This window comes from Portunus trituberculatus, chromosome 41 (genome assembly GCF_017591435.1).
Source record: "Portunus trituberculatus isolate SZX2019 chromosome 41, ASM1759143v1, whole genome shotgun sequence".
Lineage (NCBI taxonomy): Eukaryota > Metazoa > Arthropoda > Malacostraca > Decapoda > Portunidae > Portunus > Portunus trituberculatus.
Window position 1 is genome coordinate 6,155,133 of NC_059295.1, and position 16,591 is coordinate 6,171,723.

General features: G+C 37.9%; 1 protein-coding gene across 4 annotated transcripts in view; it reads left to right on the forward strand.

The window, feature by feature from the left end:
• LOC123516785 (GATOR complex protein WDR24-like) overlaps positions 1-16,591 on the forward strand; it is a 334,605-nt gene that overhangs the window by 127,316 nt on the left and 190,698 nt on the right. For all 4 annotated transcript variants that reach the window (XR_006678279.1, XM_045276440.1, XM_045276441.1 and 1 more), the window contains one exon: positions 9,132-9,235. Coding sequence is in view for 3 of the 4 variants with exons in the window: in XM_045276440.1 (XP_045132375.1) it covers positions 9,132-9,235 (104 nt within the window). In the remaining variant the exon portion in view is untranslated. The remainder of the gene's footprint in view (positions 1-9,131; positions 9,236-16,591) is intronic.

Sequence of the window (16,591 nt, forward strand, 5' to 3'; positions counted from 1 at the left end):
AAAGGAAAGAGAAATGTTAAATGAGTTGAGAAAGGAGGCTTTGAAAAAAATGAAGAGAGGACAGAAGAGGAGAAGAAAGAGTTTTTCTGGAGAATCTTGGATATGAGACTGAGGAAGTGGTTCATAACCCAGAAAAGTACAGCAAGAAAGGACTAAAGAAACTTACATATGAGCGAATGTAATGTATTCCAACATAAATGGAGTGATATCGGGATTTTAGAACTCAACGATTACTTGAGGGACAAGAACCCAGATATTGTGGGTCTTACTGAAACAAAACTGAGAGAGGAGAAGACCTGATGATGGTTGGAGAAGGAAATATAATGTTTGGAAAAGAAATAGAGTAGGTAAGATGGGAGGAGGAGTGATGTTGCTGGTTAAAAAGATATAAAGGTGGATCAAGTGAAAGAAGGTATGGGAAAGGCAGAAGTGCTAAAGATCAGAGCAGAAACTAATGAAGGAAAAAGAGGCACTACATAGTGGTGTACGTACCACCTAAGACAAATGCATGGTCAGTACAGGAATATGAAGAAATGATAAGTGATACAGGAACATGTCTGGAAGAAATGTTGGGTGGCTGTGAACGAACTATAATGATGGGAGATTTTAATTGTAAAGAGGTGTGTTGGGAGGACTGGTCAATGGAAGGATCAGAGACAACATGGGGAAATACACTATTGACACTGGCAATGGAAAATGTGTTAACTCAGTGGGTCAAAGAAGATACTAGGTTTGGAGGAGAGGAGCATCGTCAAGACTGGACTTGGTCTTTAGTACAGAGCCAATGGTCATTGAGGAGATGAGGGTGGAGTGCCCTTTAGCAAAGAGTGATCATGCAGTTTTGGAGTTCAAGGTGATAGATGAAGAGAAATCTAGAAGAAATGAAGAATATAAAGTGGGAAGATGGAATTATGCCAAGACAGATTTTGGAAACCTAAAGAAATTCTTTCAAGAGACAAATTGGATGAAATTCAAGAGTGCTAAGGAGCAAATGAAAAGTGGAAGGAATTTATAAAAATATACAAAGAAGGTGAGAAAAATTTGTACCAATAAGACAACATAGAGAAGTTGGAAAGCAGGACTGGTTTAACGATAGATGTGAAAAGGCTAGAACAAGAAAAGAGGATGCATGGAAGAGGTGGAGAAGGAAAAGACGGATTAAGCAGTGGGAAAGTTACAAAAGAGCAAGAAATGAATATGTGTTGATTAGAAGAGAAGAAAGAAAGAAACAAGAAAAGGATATAATTGATAAATGTAAAGACCAACCAAGGCTTTTTACAGACATGTGAACAACAACATCAAAAATAGAGAAAGTATTGAAAGTTTAGAAGTAAATGGAGTATGCAGTGAAGATCCCAGGAAATGGCAGAGGCTATGAATGGATGCTTTCGGAAGGTATTCACAAAGGAGACTGCTTTTGACAAACCACTGGTAATGGAACAGAAAGGGATTATGAAGGAGTTTCAAGTAACTGTGGAGGAGATCAAGAATATGATGGGGAGTTTAGAAGTGAGAAAAGCTGTGGGACCTGATGGGGTATCAGGATGGATTTTAAGAGAATGCAGGAGCAACTGGCAGAAAAAGTTTGTGAAGTAATTGATGCCTCATTAAGGGAAGGTGTAGTGCCCCAAGACTGGAAAAGAGCTAACATTGTCCCAATCTATAAATCAGGTAACAAGAGAGACCCATTGAACTATAGACCAGTGTCACTTACAAGTGTGGTAGCTAAGATGTGTGAGAGGGTGGTGAAGAATAGATGGACAGACTTCTTGGAGAAAAATGACATACTTTGTGAGTGTCAATTTGGTTTTAGAAAAGGGCGTTCATGCACGACAAACCTGATATGTTACTATTCGAGGGTGATAGATGTAATACAGGAAAGAGATGGTTGGGCTGATGGAATATATCTGGATTTAAAAAAGGCCTTTGATAAGGTACCACACCGGAGACTGATCTGGAAACTTGAAATGGTAGGAGTGCATGGCAGTTTACTAAAATGGATGGAAGACTTTTGGTAGGAAGAGAAATGAGAACAATAATTAAGGACAGACCATCAGAATGGGGCTTGGTGGAGAGTGGAGTTCCACAGGGATCAGTGTTGGCACCAGTAATGTTCGCGGTCTACATAAATGACATGGTGGATGGGGTGTCCAGTTATGTGAGCCTATTTGCAGACGATGCAAAATTGTTAAGAAAAGTGAGATGTGACAAAGATTGCGAACTACTCCAGGAAGACTTGGACAGAATATGGAAATGGAGCTGTACATGGCAAATGGAGTTCAACACGACAAAATGCAAGAAAATAGAGTTTGGCAAGAGTGAAAGAAGAATCAGGAGTATGTACAAGATAGGAAATGAAGACATAAAACCAGTCATGAAGAAAAAGACCTTGGGGTGACAATTACCAATGACCTATCGCCAGAGAGACATATAAACAAAATAATTGGAGAAGTATTGAACTTATTGAGGAACATAAGAGTGGCGTTCAGATATTTAGATGAAGAAATGATGAAGAAAATAATTACTGCAATGATAAGACCGAGGCTTGAATATGCAACAATACAGTGGGCTCGAACTTAAAGAAACACATAAGGAAACTAGAGAAAGTACAGAGGGCTGCAACAAAATGGTGCCTGACTTAAGAGATTTGACTTATGAAGACAGACTGAAAAGAATGCAACTTCCGACCCTGGAAAACAGAAGAGAAAGGGAGACCTGATAGCAATATACAGAGTGATGATTGGCATGGAAAAATGGATAGGGAAGATCTGTGTATGTGGAATGAAAGAATGTCGAGAGGGCATGGGAAAAACTAAAATGGCCACTTATAGGAGAGATGTGAAAAATATAGCTTCCCTCATAGAAGGGTGGAAGCATGGAATAGTTTAGACGTGGAAGTGGTCAACGCAAGGAATATTCATGATTTTAAGAAAAAGCTGGACATTAGTAGATATGGAGACGGGACACACGAGCATAGCTCTTTTCCGTATGTTACAATTAGGTAAATACAATTAGGTAAATACACACACACACACACACACACACACACACACACACACACACACACACAAATACAAAACAACAAATTTTCTAATATCTCTCTCTCTCTCTCTCTCTCTCTCTCTCTCTCTCTCTCTCTCTCTCTCTCTCTCTCTCTCTCTCTCTCTCTCTCTCTCCCTCCCTCCCTCCCCTCTTCCTCTCGAAGATAAGCTACATGCGTCCCGCTTGTGTCTAAAATATTACAAATGTTACACTCTCTCTCTCTCTCTCTCTCTCTCTCTCTCCGAAGAGAGAAGTGTCCACTTTCCTCTTGAAGGCGATATAGTGACTAAAAATAGCAGCATAATACACAAAGGCGACAAGTATGACAAGCTTGCATGAGTTTCCAGGGTGCGGCACTACCAAGATATCATACAGGCGGGCTTTTATAACATCCGGCGTGAAGGGGTTAAGACTAAGTCATTATAATGTACACTAATGTATGTATGTATGTAACTTTATAATGTTGATGATCTTTAGTTTATGAAGGGAGGGAGAGTGGAGTGGGAAATATGCTTGCTGGCAACCTGTGGAATGTAAACAAAGGGCGTATCATTGTAACACATACAAAATTATGTACCACATTTCCATAAAAGGCTTTCCATTTTATCCATTGTAGAGTCACGAGTTCAGGTGGTTCTTTTAGCTTGCGAGGAAGATATAGTCTCACCAGCCTTCTCAATAGAGTCTGCTGACTTGAAAATAGTAGACAGTAGATGGAGTCAAGATGGTGGCGAGCAATGCTATTACTGTATTTTACGGCTTACAAGACGTACTTTTTTTCCTAAAAAGATACCCTGAAAAATACTAGTGCGTCTTCCAAGATGAATGTTGTATTGTGAGGCAGCATCCAACCTCAAGTGAACTTGGACACTTGACAGATAGCGACCTGGATTTGTATGTTGAGTCATTACATTATGATGTTAGCTTAAGTACCATTTAATTTAGCCATTTATATTATGTAAACTCAGTACTTAGGTGTTACAAGTATTTACAATACCATAATCCTTCCTGCAGCCTACTCAGCGTGTAGAGAAAATGGGCCGTTCCCTCATCTCATTGTAATACACACATACATGCACACGAACACACACACATCATGCCAGGTGCCTTTATACCTTTATTGATAGAGCATCCAAGTGGCTTACTCAATCAAGCAAGAGTCAAAACTCCACTTGTGAATTGTATTCACATTGATAAAGCCTGTGAAGCATGACTGCAGAATAAAATAAATACAAACTGCAGCACTGACATGGTCGGTTTCGGCGATCGGACAAGTGATTCCATAATGTAAACAACAGGTCCAAAACATGCCATCGCCCGCCACTAAAACAAGAAGAGATGGACTATTTCACTGTGTATATGTATTTATGTATGGTGTTTTTATTTACATAGTTTTAAATTTGTGGTGAGCGCTCCAGCAAATTTGTAATGAGTGGTGCATAGTTTTAAATTTGTGGTGAGCACTCCAGCAAATTTGTAATGAGTTGTGAAACAATAGTGTCTTGCAGGCTCCTTGCTTCTGATGTTTTTGTGTTCAGTGGTCGGATATATGGTGAATGCATTCTTGTATGAGAATTACTTTTTTTTTCTTAGAAATTTCTTTCAAATATTAGGGTGCGTCTTCCAAGATGCAGCATCTTGCAAGCCGTAAAATACGGTAGTTTTCTCGCCTCTCTCGTGTCTGTGAATAATATCCAGCTTCACTTTGAGAGTAAGAGACTTCCTGGTCTTCATAGCAACGCTAGGCAACATTGCAGGGCGTTTTGGTGGCATGTAGAGTGAGGGAAGACGAGCTGCTGCTGATGCTGTTATTGTCTTGAACTAAGGGAGTGAGTGGTGAGCGTTTTGTCCATGAGAGGCACTGGTGTATTCAAAAGCCTGTCGGCTTTCAAACTTTGAAAAAATTACCTGGATAAAATTTTGTTAAAGCGAGTTTGGTGTTCGTTAAATGAGCAGATGGTAATAAAAGGAAATCTTCATTGTAGCGAAATTTCATTTTGTGAACCTTCATTAAGCGGGGGTTGCCTGTACAGTAATACTCCCCTAAACGAACAGGATAGGGGGTGTCAAAGCTGTTCGTAGAGCAGAAATTCGTTAAGTGGACATAAGTTTCCCATAGGAAATAATGGAAATAGGGGGGGATGCATTCTGGGCTGGTCTCCAACATGCCACATGGGTAAAAAAAAAAAAAAAAAATACTGTATATATATATATATATATATATATATATATATATATATATATATATATATATATATATATATATATATATATATATATATATATATATATATATATATATATATACACAGTAAGGTCTCGGTTTATGTCAGAGTTATGTTCCTGAAACATGACGTAATTCGATTTTGTACGTAACTCGAGTTTCCGTACATTTTAAAGCATATTATTGAGTTTTCAACCAATCATTGTTTATGGTCATTCAGGTAAGTTAAAGGTTATATTGTTATATTATTTACAACTATATAGGAATATGAAACACAAGTTTGTTTTTGTTGTTGATTAGGGCCACGAACGTGAAGGACTGCAGGTTGCCGAGAGGGGTGGCCCTGAGGCTGCCAGGAGGGTGTGCAGGTCGAATGTTGTGACGCCCAAGGCAGACAGCTGGGACCGTAGTGCAGTGCGGTGGGAGTAGAAGCGTGGGCAGTGGGGCAAGAAATGCAATAGGAAAGGGCTATAGGGATCAGCAGACAGGCGCAGATGGTGCAAGTGCGCTGCGAGTGTCGTGTGGCCCAGGCGAAGGCTCCGGAGTTGTTATTGTTGTGATGGGTGCGTGAGCCCTCAAGGTCGTCAACCTCTCCGTTGTCATGGTAACGGGCTTCCCATTGTCTTCTTCCCTCCCTCACACACAGCTGCTGCCTCCCTTCTCATGTCTTTTAATTATGTCCACTTTTTCTTGTAGCGTAATGGTTTTCCTTTTCTTAGCATCACTGCTGTCACTAAGGAGTTTTCTCTTTGGTGCCATTGAGCAAGATACTAAGAACTTGAGTCAGTAAACGCAGAAGTAGGATAAATCCCGCGCTCCACGATTTATAAATTTTCAATTTTTTTAATCTTAAATTGCCTTATAGTGGACTGATGTAACTGAGTTTGACGTAACTCGAGACCGGAAGAGACTTTACTGTATATATATATATATATATATATATATATATATATATATATATATATATATATATATATATATATATATATATATATATATATATATATATATATATATATATATATATATATATATATATATATATATATATATTTATTTCTATTAGCTTTTTACAAACCTTGCCCCCAAGAAAGGATTGTTTTGTAATGCATAAAGTGAAATCTTACATGAAATACCAAAATAATAAAGTAGAGATGATGAGATCGGCCACAGGCGGCAGAGACTCCGGCGACTTGGTCGCTTCTTCTTTTTGTGACCTTTTTAGCTTTGCGTGTTGTCTTTCACTTCGATATTAAATGTTTCCACTCCTCTATTGCCTGCTATAATGGATATCATAACTTAGTATTCATATACGCTCATGCCATGACGATAACCTGGACTCCGTGGCAGTGAGTGATAGTGAATTATTAATGAAATACCGCGATATATCATTAATAATTCACTATCACTCACTGCCACGGAGTCTTCGCCGTCTGTGGCCCGATATCATCATCTCTGCTTTATTTTTTGGTATTCCATGTAAGATTTCACTTTATGTATTACAAAATCCTTTCTTGGGGGCAAGGTTTGTAAAAAGCTAATAGAAATGTTTTGCGAACATAAATGCATATATAAGACAGTAACACCACTTCCAGAGGTGGTGTTCCCAGCAACCTCATCACCGTCCCTCCAAGCGTTCATGGAAGCCATTTTGTGGCAGGAGGTTGCTCTGAGATTGTTAAAGAATCTCCAGTAGCGCTAGTGACAGGCGGGGAGCCAGACAATCGCAGCGAAGCTATCACATTTGGTCCCTCACCCGGCAAATTCAAACCCAAAAAAATTCGCTAAAACGGATGTGGTTGTACGTTATGCGGACTTTTTGGTCTAACTTTTTATATAGTACGTTAAACCGGAAATTCGTTAGACAAACGTTTGTTAAGCGGAGTATTACTGTAATTGGATTTAAAAAAGGCGTTTGATAAAGTGCCACATGCAAGATTATTGTGGAAGTTAGAGGAGAAGGGTGACTTAAAAGGAAGCACATTGAGATGTATGGAAAATGATTTGAGTGGGAGAGAAATATGGACGGTAGTTAAAGGAAAACCGCTGTGATACAGTGGAACCATGCGTGCTTTTGGGGTCCGAGGGGTCTCCAAGCGCACTGGTTCGAATCCTTTCCACGGTCTGAGTGTAGGTTGGGCTTCTTCACTCAGGGCAGTGTTTTCCTAGCGGGTGAGCTTTGAGATAGGAGGTGCCACAAAAAGTATCTCCTTTAGCTCATAAATTCCTGTGAAAAGCCCGCATGGCATAGATAAAAAAAAAAGAAAAAAAAAAAGATATGAAGTCCAACTGGAGAGCAGTAGACAGCGGAGTGCCACAGGGGGTCAGTATTGGCGCCAATACTTTTTCTCATATATATAAATGACATGCCAGAGGGAGTGAACAGCGACAGAAATCTGTTTGCGGACAATGCGAAACTGTGCAGTTATAAAGCAAAAAGAGGATTGTGAAATATTGCAGGAAGACCTAAATAAGATCTGGAAATGGAGTAAAAAGTAAGAGATGGAATTCAATGTGGACAAAAGCCATGTCATGGAAATGGGAAAGAGTGAAAGACAACCCGTGGGAATCTATAAGATGGGAGATGGAGTAGAACTAGAAAAAGTAAAAAAGGAAAAGGACTTGGGAGTGACGATGGAAGAAAACAATGAACCGGTAAGCCATATTGATAGAATTTTCAGAGAGACATATAATTTGCTAAGGAATATTGGATTAGCATTTCACTATATGGACAAAGAAATGATGAAGAAATTGATAAGTACTAAAATAAGACCTAGATTGGAATATGCAGGAGTTGTGTGGACCCTCCATAAAAAGAAACACATAAGGAAATTGAAGAGACTACAAGAATGGTTCCAGAATTTAAAGCGATGACATATGAGGAGAGACTAAAAGCTATGGATCTACCAACCCTGCAACAGAGAAGAGAGAGAGAGGGGATCTGATACAAGTTTATAAATTGATTAACAGAGTGAATCAAGTGGATAATGAGAAACTAATCCTGAGAGAAGAATATGACATTAGAAGCACAAGATCGCATAGTAAGAAGCTGAGGAAGGGAAGATGTCTGAGAGATGTTAAAAAATATAGTTTCCCGCAAAGATGTGTTGAGACTAGGAACAGTTTGAGTGAAGAAGTGGTGTCAGCAACGAGTGTACATAGTTTTAAAGAGAAATTGGATAAGTGTAGATATTGAGACGGGGCCACACGAGCATAAAGCCCAGGCCCTGTAAAACTACAACTAAGTAAATACAACTAAGTAAATACACACACACACACACACACACACATACACACACACAATGTATTTTGATTTTGTTGTTTATGTATTGTTTATGATGTGGCAATCCACTGAACATGAGCCTGTGATATAGTTTTTAGGTTTTAACTTGTATTTTGAAAGAATCCAGGTTTATATTTTTCTGTCTACAGTATACATTCAAAACTGTTCTCTATATCACATGATGCACAACCACTCTTCCTCACAGTTCATGCTTTTGCATCTAATATTTTTTATAATGTCCATCCATATTATCTGAGATTTTTTCCTTAGCCCAATATTTCTCATCTTATTAATTATCTTTTTAAGTATTTGTCCCTCTTGCTTTCCAGCTACATGACCAAATCATATAACATTAACTGTTCTGCTTGATTAGCCTTCACAGTTATACTTCATTCTTTACATGTTTCTCCAGTCATGCTTGTTAGACTCATCTTTTCTCTTCTGTGATCATGTTTTATTTTGAACTTTTTACAAACAACTAACATTTTCATGAATATTTTCTTTTGTAACTTCTTATCTACTTATGATCATTTCATATGGAAAAAAATTGTTTCTATAAAATCCTTGATCTTTTTATTACAGGTATGGGATTTGAATGAGAACCCAACAGTCTGCAACACCATTCAGACCATTGCTTCAGTAGGTCGTGTCAAGTGGAGGCCAAACTGCAGATACCACATTGCTAGGTTAGTAGAAAAGGTGAAAAAGAATTGTATAATGATTGTAATAGAGGCTGCTGTGGTACAAAGTGTGGGACCACAGGGGCTTTGGGGGCTGAAGGGTCCTCAAGCACATGGTTTCTAATCCTGACCATGGTCCGAGGTTATGAAGGGCATCCACTTGGTTTAATGGTTCCCATATGCAAAAACTAAAGTCCTCCGTCAGGAGGCACCATCCTATCCCTAATATTATAGGAAAATCAGGCATAAAAACTTTTAGAAAAAGTGTGTGTGTGTGTGTGTGTGTGTGTGTGTGTGTGTGTGTGTGTGTGTGTGTGTGTGTGTGTATTACCTAGGTGTATTTACCTAGTATTACCTTGTATTTACCTAGTTGTATCGGCGGGATCTTAGTTTCCTGTCTCCATATCTTGATTTATATAATTTTTCCTTAAAGTTGTGCACATTATGTGTTCTAACAACTTCACTATCCAATGCATTCCATTTTTCCACCGTTCTGTGTGGAAAACTGTATTTGCCAATATCCTTCACACACTGCCTCATCCTGATCTTCTTTTCATTGCCTCTTGTCCTTCCATTTTCTTCTGTCAACAGCACCAGGTCCTCTTTGTCTATCTTTTCAATATCATTTACTATCTTATACATTATTATTAGATCCCCACGTTCTCTTCTATCTTGTAAGGTTGGCAGTCCTATTTCCTTCAGTTGTTCTTCATATGTAAGGTCCTTTAACTCCAGCACCATCTTTCTAGCAATCTTCTGTATCCTTTCCAATTCTCTTATATCCATTTTAGAGCTTGGAGACCATACCACTGCTGCATATTCCAGCCTTGGGCGTATCATGCTTGTGATGAATTTTTTCATCATATCTTTCTCCACGTAATGAAATGCCACTCTTATATTAGTCAACATTTTATAGGATAGTCCAAATATCTTGCTTATGTGATTTTGAGGGCTCAGATTTTCCTGTATGATCACTCCTAGAACTTTTTCCTCTTTAGTCTTCATTATTTGTTCCTCTCCCATCAAATAGTTCCATACCGGTCTTCTCTTACTTTTTCCTAGTTCCATTATGTGACATTTCTTGGCATTAAACTCCAATTTCCACTTTTTGCTCTCATAGATCTTGTTTTTATCTTCCTGCAACAGCAAACAGTCCTCTCTGGTTTTGATATCTCTTAGCAGCTTTGCATCATCAGCGAATAAATTTATATAACTGTTTATCCCAATGTGAATATTGTTTACATAAATCTGAAACATAATGGGGGCACTCCACTAGTTACTTTACCCGAAGACGAGTATGTATCTCTGATGACAGTTCTCATTTCCCTATCCTTCAAATAATCTCTTGTCCATTCGAGCAAAGTTCCTTCCAGTCCTCTTATGTTCTCTAGTTTCCAAAGTAGTCTTCCATGAGGGACTTTATCAAAAGCCTTTTTAATATCCAGGTATACTGTGTCTACCCATCCATCTCTGTTTTCAAGTCCTGCAATAACTCTCAAGTAGAAGCTTAATAAGTTTGATACACATGACTGCCTTGTCCTGAACTCAAATTGTTTGTTCGATATGACTTGCTCCTCTTCTAGAAATTTAATCCATTTTTCTTTGATAATTATTTCACATAACTTCCCCAAGACACTTGTAAGTGCCACTGGTCTGTAGTTAAGTGGTTCAGTTGCCTTTCCTCCTTTAAATATTGGTATTACGTTGGCTCTCTTCCATTCTAGTGGAACTTTCCCTTCATTTATTGAACTTGTAATTATTTCCAAAATTGGATCCAGTAGCTGCTCTTTACATTCTTTTAACACCCAGCCTGATACATCTTCTGGTCCCATTGCTTTCTTGACTTCCAACTTATCCAATGATCTTCCAATATCTTTATGCACTTCAATCTCCTGTAATCCTTGGCAATCCAATGTCCTATTAGATTTTGTTAAATTATCTTCTGCAGTGAACACCGTTTTGAAGCTCTCATTCATTATTTGACACATTTCCTTCTATGTTTGGTATGTCTTCCCTTCTTTAATTATTTTTTCAATTGTTTCCTTATTCTTTGTTTTGCCGTTATAAACTTGTAGGAAAGTTTGGGTTCATCTTTGCTTTTATTCACTACATCTTTCTCAAAGTTTCTTTTTTATTCTCTACTTGCTGTAATATATTTATTTCTGCCATCTTTGTACTGCCGTCATTTATAGTCATTTCCCTGCTTTATGAGTTTCTTCCATGCTTTATCTTTTGCCTTTTGCTTGTATATATCTAGCATTGTAGCAAGCATGTATTTCTTTATGAACTCTATGAACAGGTACAAACTTTTTTATCCCTTCATTATATTTCTGTAAGAATATGTCATATTTCCCTTGTACTGTCTTTCTGTACATAATATTACTACACTCAATATCAGCAAATTGATCCTTAATTTTTCAAAATCTGCTCTTGCATAATTTAATGTTTCTCCTTTATAGTCCTCCCTGTAATTTATCTCATTTTCTTCCTGAATTTGCATCTTTAATGTCACATGATCACTTCTCCCCATTGGACTAAGGTATTGTATGATTGGAGGGGCTCTGGTTTCTTTGTGAAAACTAAGTAAAGTAATGATGGTTCTTCTTCCCCCCCCCCTGTACCTTGTTGACTCCTCCACCCACTGGTCCATTGCATTAACCATAGTCAACTATAACACTTTCTCACTCCACTGCCCAGCATTATCCATTACTTCCATGTCTCTCCAGTTTACTTTCTTACAGTTAAAGTATCCAACTAAAAGTATTCTTCTATCTCTTCTTATCGTGTTATCTAGGCACTTTATCACCTCTCTTTGCATATCTCTATGTTTTTGTGTTCCCCATGTATTAGTATTTGGCGGAACATATGTAACCATAATTTTTCTCTTCTTCAAATCTTCTATTTTGATTGTTACTCCCATTACTTCCACTTTGTTTTTACCATATTACACATCCTCCACACATGTATTATCATGAACCATTATTAGCACTGCTCCTCCCCCTTTATCCTTCCTGTTTCTCCTCCCGGTATTATATCCCTCCTCTTAAAAGTTGACATGAATCTCTCCTCTGAGATTTGTTTCAACAATGCACATTACATCCGGCTTTTTCTCTTTCAAATAATCCTGAATTTCCAATATGCTTGATAACAATCCATCTATATTAGTATAAGTCCCTCTCAATTTCTTGCCTCCTTCACGACCTCGTCTTTCATCCTTAGGTACCACTTCTTTAGTCTCATATCCAGAACCCTCCAATAAAAATTATTCTTCTCTATCTCTGTCCTTTCCTCGTTTTTTTCCTTAGCTTCACTTCTCAGCACTTTCTCCTTTTCCCTTTCCTCTAAGTTCATATCTCTTTTTATCCATATATATTTGTGTTCAACATCATCGGTCAGCTTCCCTTTCCTAGCCATAATTTTCTCTACAGCCACTTGGGATTTCATTGTCACCTTTATTGGTCTCCTACCCCCTTCACTATATCTTCTTAGTCTGATCACTTCCTCCATGTCCTGGTGTAATTCTTGTGTGCTGTCTTGTACTCGTTTGATAACAGTTTTGGCCAAGTCTCTCTCTTCACCTTCTCTCATGAATTTATTTGAATTTTTCTTTTCTTTCATCCCAAAAATCACAAAGCTTTTTTTCTTGTCCACTGTATCCCGCACCAGGTCTTCTTTCTCTTTAATAACTTCAATTACGGCGACTTTTGTGTTCTCCTGAATTTGTCTCTTTACAGTCTGAAAATTTAGCTTTTTCCTCTTCTTGCTCTTGTTTCCATTCATTTCGTAGTTCCTTCAGCTTGTTATCACCCAATCCACCTTCTGCCCTGTCCACAATCCCATGCTGCACTTTAACCTGCAAGCTTCGTAAGGAGTTTTCGTAATCTTGGTATGAGGCTTTTAGTATGTCATTTTAATTCTTTATTTCTTGAATCTCCTCTTTCAATCCCTGATTTATTGCACTGACCTCACATTCTGCTAATCTCAATTTAAGGTTTGTGTTTTCCATTATAACTCGGTCCTGTTTGTCCATTAGACTGGGCATCACCTCCTTCATATACCTTAATTCCCTTTCTACATTGATTAGCCTTCCCATATTACCTCATTCGTCCCTGAATCCCGAAAAAATCCTTGTCCAAAATATCATCTGTTAGTTTCTTTTGACCAACAGGAGTTTCTAAATACGGTATCACTAACTAGTGTAATATGCAAGATGTGTGAAAGAGTTATGAAGAAACGATGGATTGAGTTCCTTGAAGACAACAAAGTACTATCAAATAGCCAATTTGGTTTTAGAAAAGGTTGGTCGTGTGTAACAAATTTACTCTAGAATAGTTGACAGAGTACAAGATAGAGAGGGATGGATTGACTGTATTTATTTGGATCTCCTACTAATATCACTTTTCTCCTTTGTTTAATAACTCTCGTTAGACTCCTTATTGTGTCATCTATCATGTCTTTATATTCTTGATTGGTCCATGAATTTGTATTTGGTGGCACATATGTTCCAATGATTGTTAACTCTTTTTTTATTAATATGCATCTTAATATACAGTACTTTTGGTTTTCCATCCCCACATTCCACTTGGTTTACCACCATCGCTTTCCTTAACATTATCATGACTCCTCCTCCTCCTTTACCCCCTCTGTCTCTACTCCATACATTATATTTATTATCCATGTCTATTTTCATTGCCTCATTTAGTTTTGTTTCAGCCAGGCATACAATATCCGGTTCTTCTTTCTTTATGTAATCTCTTAATTCTAATTTACTTGATAGAACCCTGTCTATGTTTGTATACATCATTTTTAGTCTCTTAGCCTTATCACTTTTAGTTAAACTTGCTCCACTTTTTCCTCTTCCTTCTACTTTATATACCATTTCCTTATGCTGTCTCCTAGAATTCTCCAAAAAAATGCCTTTTTCTCTTCCTCTGAACTTTCATTATTTTTTACCCTTACTGCTACTGCCAGTTCTTTGTATCTCTTCCTTTCTTTTTCATTTCTATTTTTCTTTATATATATATATCCTTGCAACCTTCTGCTTCTCTGAGTTTTATTGTTCTATATAATATTTCTTCTGTTGCTGCTTGTGATTTTAATAGTACAGGCAACCCCCGCTTAATGAATGGGTTACGTTCCTAAAAACCCTTCATGAAGCGAAACTTCATTAAGTGAACCAATTATAACAATTTTAACCCCTGACTTGAACTTCCATTGAGAGTAAACAATGTGAGAGTACATCATAGTACAGTGAAAGGTTTAATGAAAGTAAAAATTATGAAGTTAAACATGTAGGCAATTTAATTTAAGTCATTATAATGTACACTAATGTATGTATGTACGTAACTTTGTAATGTTGATGATCTTAAATTTATGTAGGGAGGGAGAGTGAAACGGGAAAGACACTAACCGGCAACCTGTGGAATGTAAACAAAGGGCACATCATTGTATCACATACAAAACTTATGTACCACATTTCCACAAGGCTTTCCATTTTATCCATTGTAGAGTCATGAGTTCAGGTGGTTCTTTTAGCTTGCAAGGAAGATATGATCTTACCAGCCTTCTTAATAGAATCTGCTGACTTGAAATTAGTTTTCTCACCTCTCTCGTGTCTGTGAATAATATCCAGCTTCACTTCGAGAGTAAGAGACTTCCTAGTTTTCTTAGCAATGCTAGGCGACATTGCAGGGCGTTTTGGTGGTAAGTTGAGCGAGGGAAGACGAGCTGCTGCTGACGCTGTTATTGTTTTGAACAGGGGGAGTGAATGGTGCACGTGTTGTCCACGAGAAGTGATGGTGTATTCAAAAGTCTGTTGGCTTGCGTGATAAGGGGCAGGGCTTTCAAACTTGGAAAAAATTACCTGGATAAAACTTTGTTAATGCGAGTTTGGTGTTCGTTAAACGATCAGATGGTAGTAAAATGAAACCTTCGTTGTAGTGAAATTTCGTTGTGTGAACCTTTGTTTAAGTGGGGGTTGCCTGTATCTTAATTGGTCTCGTTGTTCCTTCTTGATAAGGTCCCATTCTATGTATTTCTTGTACTTCCTCTTCTAAGTTCTTCCTATCTTTGTCATTTAGATTTTTTAGTAGGTCTTTGACTGATTTCATTTCCTCTTTTTCCCTTCTTGGTCTATATTTTACGTTTTTTTTCTTTCAGTTCAAATATGATTACGCTCTTCTTTTTTCTGGAATTTCTCTTACTAGATTTTCTTTTTCCTTAAGGATTCCTATAATTTTGTTTGCCATATTCTCATCTCTTCTTTTAGTTGTTCCTGAATCACGTCCTGAAAATTTTCCTTGTCTTTCTTATGTTGTACTCTCCATGTCTGTACTTCTTTCTTAATCATATCCTGTACTCTTCCCTCTTCTTTGTTTACTAGATCTTTCAGGTCTTCTTTTTCTTTCTCTACTTTATCAAGTCCTTCATCCATCTGTTTTTTATATTTGGCTAGTTCTTTTTTCAGTTCCTCGTTTTCTACTCTTAGTTTTGTATCATTTTCTTCCACTTTTTTTATCCTTTCTTTCAAGTTCAGAAACTCTTTTTCCTGTTCTTCGTTCTCTTTACTTCCCATACTTTCCCTTATCCATTTATCTAATTTTCTTTCCAATGCTAAAACTATCCTGTGGAGGGTGGTGCTTGCCTCATCAAAACCTCCGAATCTCTGTTCTCCCTCATCAACATATTCATCCTCTTCTTGCAATCCTTCCCTAGTCTCATACCTGCATTTAGGTGTAAACTGTTTCTTACTCATGCTGTCTTTCAATGTAATTCCTGGAAACAATTGCCACACAAGTCACACAAATCGCCCAGGTCTCTGTAAACACAACATCAGGTAGTGAGATCAGCTAATCGTGAGGAGCGTCGGTCCGCGCATCCGTGCTTGATCGTGTCTCGTGTGTGTGTGTGTGTGTGTGTGTGTGTGTGTGTGTGTGTGTGTGTGTGTGTGTGTGTGTGTGTGTGTGTGTGTGTATTTACCTATTTGTATTTACCTATTTGTGTATTACAGGGCCCGAGCTAAGCTCTCTGTGACCTGTCTCCTTGTCCATTCCTGTTATATCTCTCTTTCATCTGATTGACACACACCGCATCAACGACATCACTGCTTAGTTTATTCCACTTATCAATGCTACAATGCGGGAAACTGTATTTTCTCGCGTCATTTAGACAGATATCTTTTATTAGCTTTTTTCCATGTCCTCGGAGATGATTACTTGTGGTCACCTTTATCAACTCTCTGTCCAGTATGTCAATCCTGTTCACCAATTTATACATAATTATCATGTCTCCTCTTGTTCTTCTTTCTTCTAATGTGGTCAGCCCCAGCTTCCTCAGTCTTTCCTCATAGTCTAACTTCTTGAG